General features: G+C 43.0%; 1 protein-coding gene and 1 pseudogene across 1 annotated transcript in view; one reads left to right on the forward strand and one right to left on the reverse strand.

The window, feature by feature from the left end:
• Ptpn13 (protein tyrosine phosphatase non-receptor type 13) overlaps nt 1–17744 on the forward strand; it is a 178626-nt gene that overhangs the window by 31883 nt on the left and 128999 nt on the right. Inside the window, exon 2 of the mRNA XM_021210241.1 lies at nt 7648–7767. Within this exon, the coding sequence (XP_021065900.1) occupies nt 7653–7767 (115 nt within the window). The 5' untranslated portion in view covers nt 7648–7652. The remainder of the gene's footprint in view (nt 1–7647; nt 7768–17744) is intronic.
• LOC110330817 lies at nt 14921–15313 on the reverse strand (annotated as a pseudogene).

Here is a 17744-nt window from a genome sequence, read left to right on the forward strand (position 1 = left end):
TTTTTTGCTTATTTTTACTTTTTGAAATGTGTATGAATATTGTGTCTGCATGCATGTATGTGTACCACGTGTGTGCCTATTGCATACAATGGTACTGGGATTACAGATTGTCGTGAGCTACCATGTGGGTTTTTTGCAAGAGCGATGTATGTTGTCTACTGCTGAGCCACCTCTCCAGCCCCCAATCTTTTCTCATCAGAGATGGCAAACGTGTCCTCTCATTTTGCCATGGTCTCTGCACTGTTGTGGTCTCCTTTGCTGTTCAGGAGCTGCTGAAGTTCATGCAATGCCATTTGTTGATTCTTGTGGCTGTTCTCTGTGTTCCTGGATCCTTTTCAGGGAGACTTTGAGCAGGTGCTCCTAACGGCTGAGCTGTCTCTCTAGCTCCAGTTCACAAACATTTTGCTGAGGAATTAAATGCCTATATTCATGAAGATAATCGACGTATTTTTTTTCCCTTATTGTATCTTTCTATAGTTTGGAATGGAAGTAATGTAGACTTGAGAATGATTCAGACATGTTTCACCCCCCACCCTCCGCCTTTCCCCTCAGGGTACTTTGAGAAGTGTTGAGGGTAGTTCTTTTCAGGTGTGGTAGAATTCAGCAGTGATGAGAACAGGTTGTTGAAGTTGCCAGTTATCAGTGTATTTGCATCTCTCTGTATGCTAGTGTTTGTCACATAAAATATAGTGCATCAATATTTGAAGTTTAGTCAATTATTTTATTAGCTTGTTGCCTTCATCATAATGCAGTAAGCTTTATCAATTTTAATTATCATTTGAGGTTTGGTTTGCCAATATATTTGCTCTTCCTTGCTTTAAGATTTCACTTATTTAGATATAATTTCCTATGCTATACCCCCCAGCCTATACATACCTTTACCCAGGAGACAAGCTCCTTGAAAACAGCTAATAGTTGGCTCTTGTGTTTGATTCTGTTTAAATAATGTGTCTTTTAACTGGAGAGTTAAAGATTACTTACATTTAGTTACCGGAAGGTCTATAATCATTTCTCTCTTCTTCATCTTGGAGGTTTGTTGTTTTACTGAGTTAATAATGTCTAGCTCTTTCTTACTTCTTATTCATTTATTTCAACTAGTGAGATTTGCTCCTCAACAAACTTTTGACATCATTTGTCTGTCCTCAGCCTCTCTGTAGTTTTCCCTTATGTGTCATTTGCTCTGCTCAGCTAATAACCATGAATTGCTTTGGTTATGCTCATCATCATCAAGTTTTCGTTCCTCTTTTAACTTTTTTCTTTCCTTTTTCTTTTTCCCCTTTCCATTCTCCCTCTTGCTCCCTGCTTGTTCTGGGCCCTGCTTGTTCCGGCCCATAGGTTCTTTATTTGATTCTCATTACAGATGGTTGTAAATCACCATGTGGTTGCTGGGATTTGAACTCATGACCTCCGGAAGAGCAGTCGGTGCCCTTAACCACTGAGCCATCTCACCAGCCCATCTTTTAACTTTTAAGGGATATTTTTGTTGGGTATAATAGTCTTCATTGATGATGGGATATTTTTGTTGGGTATAATAATTTTAGTTGGCAGTTACTTCATTTCAGGGCATGAAATATGTTGGTCTGGGTTCTTCTGGGCTTCATGTTTCTGCTATTGCTTTACCTTGATAGTTTTTGTGAGTAGTTTGACAACTCTCTACTGTCTCATAATTTTTATTTATTCCATGCTCTTGGTGGCATTTCATCTATAGTATGTCCATGCTAAATGCTTTCTGTACTTAGATGTCCATTTCTTTTCCTAGATTTGGGGAATTTTATGCTAGTTTCTATGACTAGGTTTTTTTATGCTATTAGTTTACATCTTAGTTCCCTCTCTTATAACACAAAATTGTAGATTAAGCTTCTTAATAATTTTTGGTTTGGGAGCTGAAGAGATGGCTCATCATTTAAGAACACTGACTGCTTCTCTAGAGGTCCTGAGTTCAATTTCCAGCAACCACATTGTGGTTCACCATCTGTAATGGGATATGATGCCCTCTTCTGGTGTGTCTGAAGACAGCTATAGTGTACTAACATGCATAAAATAAATATATAATTCTTTTAAAAATAATTTTTGATTTTGTTTGTTTTTGATATAGGGTCTCTGTTATCTCAATTTTTGTTGTTGTTGTTTGTTTTGTTTGTTGGTTTTTTGAGACAGGTTCTCTGTGTAGCCCTCACTGTCCTGGAACTCACTTTGTAGACCAGGCTGGTCTTGGAGCTCACAGAGATCTGCCTGCCTCTGGAGGTGTGTGCCATCACCGACCAGCTATTAAGTCAGTTTTTGCCTTAGCTTGTTACATAACTAAAGATGAGCTTAAGTTCTGATGTTTTAGCCCACATGCAAAATTGCAGGCACACTAGGTCTGGTTTTTATGTGGATCAAATTCAGGTCTACTCCCAGTGCCCTCCAGAGGGCTTGGGCACTAATATGGGTGTGCTTGCTTTGGTGGGTGTTATCTTAATGTTGTTGTTATACTTTTGTCTTCATTTCCTGGGACTCTGCTGCCGTCTGGATATATCTTGTTGGTGACTGTTTTCCACTGTTGATTTGATTCATTGAACTTTTTGTTTGCAGATTTTTATAGATGTTTTGTTATTGCTGAACCTTTTCAGTTCATTTTTTTCTTTGCTTAAAAAATCAATTGACAAAAATCAATCAAGATTATGCCATTGTTTTGAATTACCTTTTTCTTTTTTTTAATGAATGACCTCACATCTGTGGGGTCAATGCGAATTGTAACTTTTGGAAAAGTCCCGTTGCCTCATTACTTGTTTATTTTGTGCTTCTGTGTTGGTATTTGTGTTGTTGAGTTAGAGTAGACTTCTGAGGTTTCTTAAGGTTGTTCTTAGTTAATAGCCTTTCTTGAGAGCTCATTCTCCTGTACTGCCTGGAGAAAATTAAAGCAAACAAACAAAGCAAACACCAACTTTGTAGCTGTCATATAGCATCTACCAAGAACATAAATGAAATAAAATTGTTTTGCTTATGAAATAGCATACCATAGGCAAATAGCGGTAATCACCTACATGTTCCCACAGTCTCTCCCCTACCTACACGTCCCAGCACAGTCACTCACCTATATGTCCCTCAGCAGTCACCTACATGTCCCTTGCACAGTGTCTAACACCATCTCTAAAGGTGACACTTGAAACACCGAACTTTACACTTTTTCTAACAAATTCTTACCTTCACTTGTTGGCTGCCTTAAAAGTTTCCACAACTATTTATCCTCAGATTGGGTGACCAGGTGAGGTAGTTACTAAAAATCTTAAATCTTTTTTTTTCTAGTAAAGATATAAACTAAATAAAATCTGTTGTGTTATGTTAATGGTACTATTTTGAAAATCAAATATTTTTGTGGTTTTAAACTTTAGCCACAAGAATGCCTAGAAACTTTATACTGAAAAAAACAAACTTATTACTTCAAGTAAAATTTAACAGATGGTTAATAAAATATAGTTCAGAACCCAGTGGGTCAGCATCAAACCAAGCACGGGAAAAGTTTTATTGCATGAAAAGATTTCTTTTGTTTTAAAAATTCTTTTTCTTCCATATAAGGAGTAAATTAGTGACGTTTTGAAAACCAGTTTCATTAAAAGTATAAACAAAAACTTGAAGATTTTAATTTTAGTGAATATATGTGTGCGCATACATGCACAGCACAAATACATTGCATTCACAATGGTATGTATGCCTAAGGTAGGATCATAGGTAACTTTGTATAACATTACTTCTATTTGTCTCAAAGGGAGTTTCTCTGCCCCTCTATATGAAACCCCAGGTCCATCTTCCCCTCGTTACTCTTTGATAGCAGAAATAATTACAGTTACTTAAATTAGAAGACACAGTGGAGTCCCTAATTAAAAGTGCTTCCTCAGCATATCACGGGTCAACATTTCAAGCTCGCACCACAAGCTTGAGCTTCTCCCTCTCTAGTTGGGTGCCTGTGCTGGCAGGCCGTGCTGACGGCAGCTCTTGTCCCCACTGGTTGTCCCCTCTGGTTGGTTGCTCTGACTGTTCACATCCAAGAGAGAGAAAGGCAGGCAATCTTCCCCCTGACTCCTTGGTTCTGAACTGGGTATGTGGTTAGGGATGACCCGTGCTGTTTCAAATGGCTTTTAAGAGTCCTTCACTGGAACTGCACTGCCTCTCCCTGCAGCTAGCCAGTCTTCCTGACCCCGGAGGGCTTCAGCCTGCCTCTCTCTCAGGCCACTCTCTAGTAGTGATTGTGATCCCTGTTCTTCCTTCCCTTTCCTTCTCTTCTCCCTTTATTCCTCTCCTTGTTCTTACCCAGTTTGGGCTCTTCTCTGCATGCTTATGCTAGTACTTTGGGTAAGTACTTGACCCTTGACCCAATGCCAGGGGAGGAACCTGTTTCATAAACATGAAGCTCACAGACCATGCAAGTCACCGTGTAGTATATCCATCCCCTCCGCGGCGTTAGTTCCTTTAGGGGTTGTGTCCTGCCACTATAGAGCTGTGCAGCGGTAGTCACTGGGGTAGGCAGAAGGGTGTCCATTGTGTCCAGTGTGCAGACTTGCTCCCCGAGTTCTGCTGCCCTGCCTTTCACCTTCCCCATAGAACTGGGGCCCTGCTTTGATACCGCATGCCCCCTCCCTCTTGGGCTACCTCAGGGTGATAAACACTGTCTTTATCAGATTGCTGATCCAGCTCCAGAGAATGCACCAAGGACTTCAAGTGGTCCAAGTGAAACCTCTTTCACTCCCTTCAGGTTGAAAGGAAGGCCTCTTCCCACACCCCTTCAACTCTGGGAGACATGAAAACCAGCACAGCTCTCTTCAAAGAATCCCTGCTTGTGCAATGACTTTCTGTAGGGTGTGTAGGCCCAGGAGTCATCCGACCGGTTCTCAGACAATTTGGAAACTCGCTGCAGGGCATTCCCTCTCACAAGCCATGCTAGTATCTGATTGCTAATAGGATCTCCATGCCTCTGTTGAAACATCAGTTTATTAAAACATCTCACGAGGACGATAATAACTCACATATCTCTTAGCTATGCATCTCTTCTAATCATAGGCTGCTGTTGTAATGAAGCACATGGAAACCTAGAAACAGTGTCTGAGAAAACAACCTCATTCCTTACACAAGCTACATAGAAACTCTAGCCTTCTCAGCAGACTCTTCTGTCTTCCCTGTTAATGTCCATATTATACATATAGATAGGTGGGTGAAAAGACGAGGCTGGCCTCACGTGTAGCTGGAGTTGCTTTTCTTCAGACTAGATTGTAAGTCTAAATGTTTAAGTCTCCACCTTGCATGTTAGCACGTCTGTTGGTGTGCTTGTTTGGCTCATTTAAGCATCAGTGTTGGTAAGACTTTCTGGGTGTAGTTTTTTGACATTTATAAGAGACATAATCTCACACAGACTCCCTGTTCCTCTCTGTCTCTTTGACCCTTCATCACCTCTTCCACAGCGATCCTGAGCTCTACTCTTGTGCAGGTGTTGTAGATGTATCAGTTGGTACCGACTCTACAACCTTGCATTTTGATCAGTTGTGCTTGTAGTAACAATCTCTATTTGGTGCAAAGACAAGATTCCTTGATGAGGGGTGAAGACTACACTTATCTGTGGGTACAAGGGCAGGTCTTTATTGATTGTTGTTAGGATTATGCTAGTTTAGTAAATTAGAGGTTGTAAATTCTCTAGCATCCATGATTTCACTAGCACTTGGTTGGCTAGGATTTCAGTACCAGGTATGTTTCCCCTCTTGTTGATTGTTCAGTTAGAGAGCTGTGGGTTACCTTTAAAGTATGAGCCACTACTGCACCCTCAGGGTATCATGCCACACTGGCTGCTGCTGTGAATCGTGGGCATCGTAGCCTGGTAGGACTGCTGGTTACTTCCCTCCTTTGGAAGCTTGCACAGCGCCTTCTGGTATCATGAAAGTTAGTTCTTAGGGAGGAGGCATCGTATCAGATCCACCTCAGGGTCTCTGGGCCTTGTATCCAAGTGCACGGTGTCTTCAGCAATAGGGACTTGCCTTCCATCTCTGGGAGAAAACCAATGGCAATTGCAGTAACCTATGTTTCAGGAGCCTCTTGGACAACCCTGACCAACACCTCAGACGAGGACTTCTCATGCCCAGTGTTAGGTTTTTTCTGGCCGATGTGTGGCTCTTGTGGGACCATTATCAGACTGGATGGAAAACTTTTATTTAAACTATGTATGTATATTTGTGTACCAGCTTATATGCGTTGTAGATAGTGTTAGGTAGATTAGTGACAGTATGATTGCTTACGGCTTCTTCAGACACCTTACCGTTATTTTACCCTTTCCCTCCCTCCTCCCTCCTGTATTTAACTTCCCTTCCCCAGCTAGAGGCACCCCCATTTTTCCCGTTGGCTCCTTCAGATCCCTTGAGTATTTTCTCTGTGGTTGGATAAATGCAAGTTGACTGTCTAAACCAGATGTCTTTGTGGGTTAATTTTTAAACCTGTAACGACTGTGGTTAAGGTAACTGCAATGCTTATTAACACATGCAGCTTCCTTCAGTCTGTTTCCAGCCCCCTGGCTTCTGTCTACCAACAGAGACTCTCCTACAGTGGTATCCCCGTTTATCGAATTTGGGGGAAGCACAAGTCTTAGCCATCACTGTAAAGGATCCATTTCTCTGAGATATATCAGCTCAGGAATATGCATATGGGAAGATTTTAAGAAGTGTTATTTTCTCCTTCCCAAATTAAAGTAGAATTATTGAGTCCAATAGAAAACCTTAACTTTTATCAATATACCACCTATAGAAACACTAGCAAAATTGTGATAAAAGTATAGCCTCAGAGAAACTTTTTTTTTCTTTTTCTAAAGATTTATTTATTTATTTTATTATATGTAAGTACACTGTAGCTGTCTTCAGACACTCCAGAAGAGGGAGTCAGATCTTGTTACGGATGGTTATGAGCCACCATGTGGTTGCTGGGATTTGAACTCCAGACCTTTGGAAGAGCAGTCAGGTGCTCTTACCCACTGAGCCATCTCACCAGCCCCAGAGAAACTTTTCTGGTCTTTTGTTAATTTAGTTTCTGTAGGATGTTAAATTACAAAACACAGCCTCAGGCATATACTCTTTTCTTATCATAGATACCCAAAAGGCCACCACCATCACCATCATTCCCAGGCCATACAGATGGGAAAGGGCTGAGGGGCAATGACTTTCCTAGGGCTGGGGGGTGGGGGGGAGGGATTTGCAAGGCTGAGAGTAGGGCGAGCTGACTCCCTTCCGTGTAAAATTGCAGTCTGTGAGCACGAGTAATGGGTTTTTTCTTATTTATGAGTTTGAGATGGAAAGGAGAAAGCTTGCCCTGAGCGCTGGCTGGGAAGCCTTGAGGGACCTGGTTCATCATCTGCAGGTGGGGACTTCCTCCGTGCCCCCCTCCCTCACGAATACTCATAGTACTTTTCCCAAGAGTCTCTGCGGTTAGCACTGTTAGGCAGACGAAGATGTGGTTCTAGGGGCTTCTGTCCGGTCCCTTCACCTTTTCACGTCTGAAACTGTAAGGCTGTGGTTAGACTGAAGGGCACACTGAAGAAACAGTAGATGAGAGTAGCTCGCCCCAATACAGGGCTTTTACTGATAGACACACAGTTAAGATGCCGTGCATAAATCTTCTCCTACTTTTATTTCCTAGGTAATATGCATGTGTCACTGGCAGAGGCCCTGGAGGTTCGGGGTGGACCTCTGCAGGAGGAGGAAATATGGGCTGTATTAAATCAGAGTGCTGAAAGCCTGCAAGAAGTATTCAGAAGAGGTAAGTCATTCCTATATTGCACGCTGAGTAGCTGGAGAAACAGGGAACTGGTAGTAAATTAGATTTCTGTTCCAGTGTTCCTGCTTTCGGTAGAGTTTAGAAAAAAAATACCATGTTTCTCAGGCCTTCAAAATTCAACTTGCTCGTATTTATCTGAACACACTGCATATGATTGTTTCTATACCCGTGGTTCTCAAAAGAAAAGCACTTGCTATCCATTGGGAGCTTATGTTTCAGTGTACAGAGTAACTATTAATAAAGTACTGATATAAGCAAATGTAACTGTGGCGGGGCCATGAAGCCAGGGTCTTCAGTGACCCTGAATCACAGGGCAGGAGGATTTGACTTGGTGTAGGGAGGAGAAGAAAGGCTTCCATGCATTAGGTTTCCCCAGAGCTCATACTTGCAAGAAAAATAGGAGTCGACCCTGTGAGAGGGAGTAAAGGTTCCTGTCCGAGAGGAGCAGGCGCAGTCCTGTTGGTGGTCACCAGGCGTCGCTGACTGAACAAGTGGTTCTGTGCTTGCTTCTCTCATGAGTGGTCGCTTGGCCCAGAAGATCGCCTTGCGTTTGGGAGCTTGAAGTCAGCCTTCAGATGTCTGAACTATTTGCTGAGATGTTGTTCATCCCACATGGTTGCCACCTCTGTGGACATAAAGCTTGGTCTAATGGAAGAATCAGTCTTTAAAACTCGGTTGAGTAAATAAACATGACAGAAATAGGTGACATTGAGGGGAATAATAGTCTTCAAAGTGTGGGATCTGGATGGACAGTAGAGTCTCAGTGGAGCCTTGTTAGCATGCAAATGCCCAGGACTACGCCCACGCCACAGACTCACTGAAGTAAGAGGCTCTCAGGGCAGCCCAGGCATTTGTGCATTGATGAGCCCCTGGGAACACTGATGCACGCTGCAGTTTGAGAACTGTCTTAGGGTAGAATTGCTAACCGAGACTTACTACGTCTCGTAGGGATGAGCACAGGTAGAAGGAGCGTCCAGAGCGGATGAGCAGAGTGTTTGGAGACAAGGGCTCAGGACAAATGGCCGCTGCTTCTTTGCCAATACTGTTGATGATTTTCAGTCCAGGGAAGAACTTGAACGAAAAGTACCTGGGCCCAGCTGTCGCTGCTTGTCAATTCAGGGGCTTGTACTGTCCTGAGATGCTTGAAGATCTTTGCTTACAGCCAGGGTTAGTTTAAATAACAAAACTCCTTTTACCTGAAATCAGTTACAAAACCTATTTTAGATAAACACTGTTGTTTCTTTTGTTTACTTTTGCAGAGAATTTAGAATTACAGGCAGTCCAGAGTATAGAATGTGCAGCCTTGCTCCAAAGGTATCTTACTCAATTAGCAGTTAACAATAGTCAATTAACATTAAGAAACCTCTCCCTGTGAGGTACTGTGGGATGGGACAAAGAATGGAAGGTGTCATTGTTGCCCCTCGGGCATTGATTCAGATCAGACAGATGCATGTGAGAAGCGTATGCCAGAGGGATGACAGGCAGTGCGCACTACAGATGTTCAGGGAGGGACAGACAGCAGCTCTTTATTACAACAACTGGTCATGACTCACAGAGTATGAAGCATCTTGCCCACTCTAAGTACCCTGGAGGGTTTTTCCTTATTTCAAATTTCATAATGCTGTCAGAGATTGAAAGCTTGTATTCACAGCCTTCGTCACTAAGCAGTGATCGTTGCATAATATATTGGCACTTTACAATAAAAGACATGTTAGATGTAAAATTCACTGTGAGGCAGCAGTGCCTCACATACCAATGGGAGTCGCTAGCTGGACGACCCTCAGCGAAAGCAGCAGAGTAGTAGCGGTAATGGGAACAAATTAAGTTTGGCTTTGTTGACTGTCGGGAAGTTACCAGCAATCCTGGTTCCCAGCTGGGGATTTCCACTTGATAGGAGAGCCCAGTGTTTGTTTGAGCTACACTGTCTTCATGCTTGATAATGCAGCGCCATTTTCTCACAAGCTTTCCTCCTGACCCCATACAAGGAGCTGAAGGAAAATGATTCCTGTCTGGTTAGCTCAGGAGGGACTGTGTGATGCTTTAGATGTGTGTGTGAGTGACCCTGGGAGGTGAGCAGGAGGAACATATGGAACGAATGTCCTCCGCCTGTTTATTTTTCTGAAATAATGTCTGCCCCTCTTGGCTATCCTCATCTCTCTGTGGCCTTGTATGAACCTTTCTCTGGTTCTTGGTGGTGGCTTTCCCCCTGTCACCTTGAGCCTGTTGCTCTTTGGCCTTCCAGGACACACGTGCAGTGTGCTGCTGAAGTCCCATGACGGGCGTGGAAGCAGCACTTGCCTGGGGATTGTTGAGAGCAAAGGGCCAGAACATAACTTTGCTCTCCTTCCTCGTCATCCTTCTGGCAGCTTAAAGCCAGGATACTTGTTGTGGTTATTCAGCGGATAACGACGCTGAAGCACGACCTCGCGGACAGATAGCATCTTCCAAGGGGTTTCTCCTTGGAGAAGGCAAGATAGGGAACTGTTAGCACCCACTTCTGACACGTGGCCGTGGAATTGTTAGCACCCACTTCTGACACGTGGCCGTGGAATTGTTAGCACCCACTTCTGACACGTGGCCGTGCTGGTGGTCGTCTGCTCTCCCTTTGTCCTGGTTTCTCTCCTCGTGTCATGTGCGTATGCTCTCTGTGATTACTGACAAAGTTTAGAGGATTTCTTGCGGTTGCCATACAACCCAGCGTTGTAATTACTCTTTGGCAATTTGAAAAGAGCAAGTTCTTTCAGCCTGCAAGCTGTAGGTCAGAGTTGTTAATGATGGATCTGAAAGGTCTGTAGCCTTCTTAGTTTGGATGTGTGAACTGTGGCAATTCTTGGTGATAGTGAGTGATGTTAACAGCTTGGATCGTCCCTTTAACTACTGTACAGATCAGCACTCATCCCAGTCTGTTCTGACCACTGCCACTTGTGACCTTCTTCTTTGCCATTTGTGACCGTGCGTCTCTCCCTCCATCTTTATATGGTCTGCACTGTAACTGTTTTTTTTTTTTTTTTGGGGGGGGTGGTTTGAGACAGGGTTTCTCTGTGTAGCCCTGGCTGTCCTGGAACTCACGCTGTAGACCAGGCTGGCCTAGAACTCAGAAATCCACCTGCCTCTGCCTCCACACCTGGCGGCGGCTGCTTCTTTTTCTTCTTCTTCTTCTCTTCTTCTTCTTCTTCTTCTTCTTCTTCTTCTTCTTCTTCTTCTTCTTCTTCTTCTTCTTCTTCTTCTAAATAAATAGCAGGGAACACAGTTTTGCCTAGATGAGTGGTTGTTATTCTTTAACTTGAATGTGATAATTGAGATGGATTTTTCTGGAGAAATTGCATCTAGGGTCACAACACATTGTATTTTCCCAATTGTATGCACCTCTTGGTCTGTCTTATTTAGGTAATTGGAAAGCACAACTCTATGTTATATGGAACATATAAATATATATTTTTAAAACCCCTCAATTTTTCCTGCACACTGTTATACAAAAAAAAAGTATCCCTACGTAGTAACGATGAAAACTTAGAAATTGAAATTTTTAGTTACCATTTTATAGAAATGTAACAATTAAAATAAGAAAATTTAAAATATGAAAAAATGAGAAATAAACCTGAGGAGAAATAAGCGAAGCCCTTCGTAACGAAGTTTGAGGCCAGAGTGAATGGAGCTGTGCCGTGTTCCATGGCGAGAAGACGGCCCAACAGGCTGTGGTTTTGTACAAAGTGAGAGTGGCCTAAAATCCATACAGACATTCTCTGTGCTTAAAAGTAGCCAAAGCATCCTTGCAAAGATAGAAACAAGTGTTGAAGGTCACAAGTCGGATCAATCAACATAATAGTCCAAAAATAAATCCTTATTGATAGTGAACTTGAACCTGGCTTTTGGGACTTTTTCAAAGCCTTTATAGTAAAATATAAGGTTTTAGGAACTGAATTTTCAAGTAAATTTTTATGTAGTAGTAGTTCAGCTTTCAAAAGACCTAGCCCTACCTGATCACTTTATTGTATCCCTATTTATCTGCCATCATAGTTTAGTAGATTGAGAGGACTCATCAGTTGTCTTTGACATGCTACATCTTGTTTTGCATTTAACCAGAATTAACAGGCCCTTCAAGTTAAATGTGTTTGAACTAGTTGAAATTGCCCTATTTGTTCCCTGGAAATAAACCATAAAACATGAAATTAAATTTAATATTTGACATTCTGAAAATACGTAGTGTAGGCTGTCTGACCAGTGTATGAAGCCCTTGTAGAGAACAGGCAGCATCCTGTGCGCGTGTGTGCGCGTGTGCACGCGCGCGCACAGACCCACCCACCAGCAGGAGGCAGTGGATCCTCACATTATTTTGAGTTTATACCTTCTAACCAGTTTAAAAATGTAGAGAGCTTATAGGGGAAGGATGCTGCTCTCAAGTCCCATCCTTGGTGAGAAATGCAATATCACCTACTGAGCTTGTTTCTGTGTGACACTTAGGGGAATTTTTTAAAGGTTGCATAATTTATATAGTAAACAGTATTATTCTTTTTTTTTTTTTTTTAAAAAGATTTATTTATTTATTATATGTAAGTACACGGTAGCTGTCTTCAGACACTCTAGAAGAGGGTGTCAGATCTGGTTACGGGTGGTTGTGAGCCACCATGTGGTTGCTGGGATTTGAACTCAGGACCTTCGGCAGAGCAGTCGGGTGCTCTTACCCACTGAGCCATCTCACCAGCCCCAACAGNGGTGCTCTTACCCACTGAGCCATCTCACCAGCCCCAACAGTATTATTCTTAATTGTAACAACTAAAAAAGAACAATTTAGATCTCATCTTTACCTGACCTCATTTCTTATAATTTAGGTAAAGTAGTTACTAGTTACACTTTCTGACTTGTCACAACTCTTCTTTTTGTCTAACTTGTAGTTTTGTAAGCTGCAACAAAAGCACATAAGCATTATAAAGGAACATAAAGCTACATAGACTCTATCCTAGGAACATAAAGCCACATATATTCTGTCCTAGGAACATAAAGCCACATATATTCTATCCTGTGATGATTTTGTCAATTGACATACAAATAAGGATATGAACAAGAAGCAAGTCAGTTGAGCTGTGGTGCCATCTTTCCATAACAATGATATCCTGCACGTAATTGCAGTGATTCCCACTTGCGTTGGGGAGTAGGCTGGTGTGAACAGGTGAAATCCTGTATCCCTTCTCCTGAATTTGCAAGAAAGATCCCTATGCTCAGAAACACAGGCCTATGTTGTTTCTTAATGATGTGAAGCTCTTAGAATCAGACATTTTATAAGTATGTTTGAATCACAGTTGAACACCAAGCCTACCAAATGGAAGCATCCGACATGGACACAGTGTTCTCTACTTGATTCCTTTAGTGTTTTGGTGTTGAAGTTCAAAGCAGCCGAAGTATTCTTCACGGTGAAATTAAAAAACATTCCCCCCAACTTTGTGACCTGAAAAGTCCAAACTAAGGACTTACCATCACCACAGAGCAGGGATGCAGGGCATCACAGAGCAGCGGTGCAGGGCATCTCAGCGCAGGGGTGCAGGGCATCACAGAACAGGGGTGCAGGGCATCACAGAACAGGGATGCAGGGCATCTCAGAGCAGGGGTGCAGGGCATCACAGAACAGGGGTGCAGAGCATCACAGAGCAGGGGTGCAGGGCATCACAGAGCAGGGATGCAGGGCATCACAGAGCAGGGATGCAGGGCATCACAGAGCAGGGGTGCAGGACTCACACGACAGGGACACAGGGCATCTCAGAGCAGAGGTGCAGGACTCACAGAGCAGGGATGCAGGAGGTCTTTAAAAGCTTGTAGGTCTGTGGAATAGAACTAAAACTGAAGACAGATTGGTTTCTGTCAAGTGCTACCTGCTCTCCATGTGTGAGTTCCACCCCATGAATTCAGACTATCTTGGAGTGAAAGTGTGACTTTCATTCCACACTGGTGGCTGTGTCTACACACTGAACAGAGGGTTTATTTTGTCATGATTCCTTGAACAATACAGTACAGCAACTGTTCATAGAGCATTTAGTATCATAAAGATGTGCATAGCTTGTATGTAAATAGCATGGAATTTTTTTAAAAATTTTTTTAAAGATTTATTTATTTATTATATTTAAGTACACTGTAGCTGTCTTCAGACACTCCAGAAGAGGGCATCAGATCTTGTTACGGATGGTTCTGAGCCACCATGTGGTTGCTGGGATTTGAAATCCGGACCTTCTGAAGAGCAGTCGGGTGCTCTTACCTACTGAGCCATCTCACCAGCCCAATAGCATGGAATTTTATGTGCAGGATTTGAGTAGTCCCAGATCTTGGTGTCCATGGAGGGGTCTCTGACCTCCATGGACACTGACAGACAACATTTTTAGTGTATAATGATGTTGTACCTGATGGTTAGAGAATTCAGTGTCGATCTTTTTTTGTTTGTTTGTTTTGTTTTATTTTTCGAGACAGGGTTTCACTGTGCAGTCTTGGCTGTCCTAGAACTCACTCTGTAGACCAGGCTGGCCTTGAACTCAGAAATCCGCCTGCCTCTGCTTCCCAAGTACTGGGATTAAAGGTGTGCACCACCAGTGCCTAGCTTAGTTTCTATCCTTAACCACTTAATACTGTAAAAGAAATGTGTGGACTAGAGTTGCAAAGTTTTATTTATAACTTGTCATAACTTATGGCGGTGTAATTTTATTGATAATGAAGATTGTTGATGTCATAGTTTGATTTCTGTGGTCGATAAAGCACCATGACCAGGCGTAACCTGAGGGTGAAAGCGACTTATTCCATCCCACACTTCAGGGCAGGACCCTGAGACAGACAGGAGCCAAAGCAGACAGCAGACGGAGGACCACTGCTTACAGGCTTCTACAGGTTTTACTCAACCTGCTTTCTTATATAACCCAGGATCACCTGCCCAGGGGTGGGCCCACATCAGGCAAGACGTGCTCCACAGGCTTGCCTAGAGTATAATCTTTTAGAGACACTTTTTTAAAAATAGATTTATTTATTTATTTATTTCCATTTTATTATCTAATTTTATTTAGAATAGTAACCTTGATATTCACATCAGAATGCACAGCCGGGATCCAGGAATATCTCATTAGAATGTAACAAAGTTTAAAAATCCTGGCAGAACCACAGCTTAACCTGTGTCCAGGTGGGAGACACAGTGACTGGAAACAGGCTTCACTCGGTACACTGGCCTGGCCAGGGTCTTCATGGCTTCCAGCTTCAGCACTCCTCTTTGCTGGTGCAGGCGATACCTCTTAGCCATGAACTGAAGCATCCATTTAGCCTGAACCTTGTTTTGAGGGCCATAAATGAAGACCTCGATACATTCTTTGGGAGATTCCAGGTTCTTCAGCTCAAACATGGCCTGGCTTACCTGCTCAATGCAAGGCATTCGAGATCCCTGTGGGCCAAACAGAGATTTTAGCACCAGTGACTGGACCTGGAATACTTCTGGATCTTTCAGGTCTTCAAGAACTTTCACCCACAGGAGGATGTCTTTATGGGTAACGAGTGTTCCCATCATAATTCCTGCCAAGGAACCAGACTTCAGCGAAGACTAGATCAAGCTTATCCACTTAAGATTTATTTATTATTTTATGTATATGAGTACACTGTAGCTGTCTTCAGACACACCAGAAGAGGGCATCAGATCCCATTACAGATGGTGGTGAGCCAGCATTAGGTTGCTGGGAATTGAACTCAGGACCTCTGGGAGAGCAATCAGTGCTCTTAACCCCTGAGCCATCTCTCCAGCCCGGAGCCTTTTTTTTCCCTGCCCCCCAGTTGCGGTTTCCTCTTCCCAGATGATCCCAACTAATGTCAACTTGGAAAACAAAACAAAGCAAAAAAAAAAAACAACCTAACCAGGACAACTGGGAAGCCAAGGGAAAATTAGAGAGGAATGTCTTATGATGCCGAAAGCTAGAACCCTTCCTGGGAATGTGATGGGAAGGGAGAGGGAGCGGGAACTCCTCCTCCCCAGGCTGTTTTAGTTAGAAGGCCTAGGAAAGTAAACCCCGAGGCCTGCTTCCCTCTACCGGGCCAGGGTTTTAGGCCCTATTATTTTAGAACAATGATAACTCAGATCCCACTCCTTCTACATTACCCAGTTGCATGATTGTGGCTCCCCTGAAGAATCCTGTAAGTACTTGGACACAAACTACCACATGCCTAGTTGATCAGAAGCCATACCAAGGTCGCAGTGGCTGTGGCTTAGGCTGAAACTGCTTGTTTGATGGAGACAAAGAGACAGGAATGAGGAAGGGAAAGGAAATGGATGGTTTGACTGCCATAGTTAGGAAATGAAGTATTTTAGCTTGGCAGCAATAGCGCATGCCATTCATCCCAGGACCCCGGAGACAGAGGACAGTGGATCTCTCAGTTCAAGACCAGCCTGGTCTACAGAGAGTTCCAGGACAGCCAGGGCTTCAAGAGAGACCCTGTTTCCAAAAAAAAAAAACAAAGAATAAGACAAACGAACAAAAACAAAATAAAATATTTTATCCTACTTTAGTGGAAAAAAAAAAAAAAGATCTATCATATCAGAGCAACAATTTTCTTCACTTTTTGATACCAGACTTCTACAACTTCAATTATAAGTAAAACAAATTCCAAAGCTGATACCATGATGATCTATACTCAGATAAATATTTTCACTAGCTAAATCATGTTGCAGTTCAAGCTAATTGCTAGGTACAGTAAAACAGCAATTTGGCAAAGCAGTATAATTAGCTGCTCATGTACTAATTGGCTTGACTGTCAGACCTTGAATCAAGGGCTCTAACTTGAGGGCTTTGCTAACTAGGGGTGCTGTGCCTTAAGTAGACCACTGAGAGAAGACACTCTCAAACAAGTTTAGTTCCAATTAAAGAATAAATTCATGGGGCTGTCCTGAGTTCAATTCCCAGCAACCACATGGCAGCTCACCACCATCTGAAATGGATCTGATGACCTTTTCTGGTGTGTCTGAAGAGAGCAACAGCGCGCTCATATACATAAAATAAGTAAATCTTTTTAAAAAAATTTCATATATCGCAAAGCTTCATTCTTCTAATTGTATTTTTTAATATGACTTGTAGGTAAGAGATGCAAAAATAAAAAAGCAAGCTCAGAACTACCTGACACTGTGAGCACAGCAGTGTGATCTGGTTTTGGAACTTCAGGACTTGTCTGTGGGGTGTGTGCTGCTTCCCCTGGGGGAGAACACAAGTCCACAGCTGGTCGGGAGTGAAGGGGGGGAGTGCTGTGCACACTGTCTGCCTTTGAGGAGAGGTTCTGTGGTAATGAGGGGGACTGTCCCATCCCTAGTAATCCTCACGGCAGCTTCGTGGGCTCAGGACTGCTTACAGATGTGGAAGGACATGGATCTCTTTGCTCAGCTTCGTGGGCTCAGGGCTGCTTACAGATGTGGAAGGACGTGGATCTATTTGCTCTTGAGACCACAGCAGTGAGGTCTGAACATCAGGCTGAGGACTTGGAGGTGACTTCTGCTGCGGTCTGACTCTTGACTGGGTCATACTGTGAGGGAAGAATGCACTACATTAATGAAGGTGGGATTTTAGAAGAATGAGAGGAAGCAGGCGGTTTCTCTGGTGTTTTGTATCCTCGTGGATAAGCTTATAGATTTGGGTGATGTCTTTGATCTGAGACCAAGCCCAGGACAGTGTAAGTGCTGGAGACTCATAGGTTTATGGGAGCTTATATGAAATGCTTTTCTGTGACTGGCTATCTCAGCTAATGTCAGATGTCTTGTACAAGGTCATCATAATGTGCCTTGTCACAGGTACACTGAGATTTTTTTGTGAAGTTTGTGTTGTTGTAGGTACACTGAGAGTGTTAGTGTCACAGATACACCGAGAGCGTTATGTCACAGGTACGCCGAGAGCGTGAGTGTCACAGGTACTCCGAGAGCGTGAGTGTCACAGGTACGCCGAGAGCGTGAGTGTCACAGGTAC

The sequence above is a fragment of the Mus pahari genome, chromosome 13 (assembly GCF_900095145.1).
Source record: "Mus pahari chromosome 13, PAHARI_EIJ_v1.1, whole genome shotgun sequence".
Classification (NCBI taxonomy): domain Eukaryota; kingdom Metazoa; phylum Chordata; class Mammalia; order Rodentia; family Muridae; genus Mus; species Mus pahari.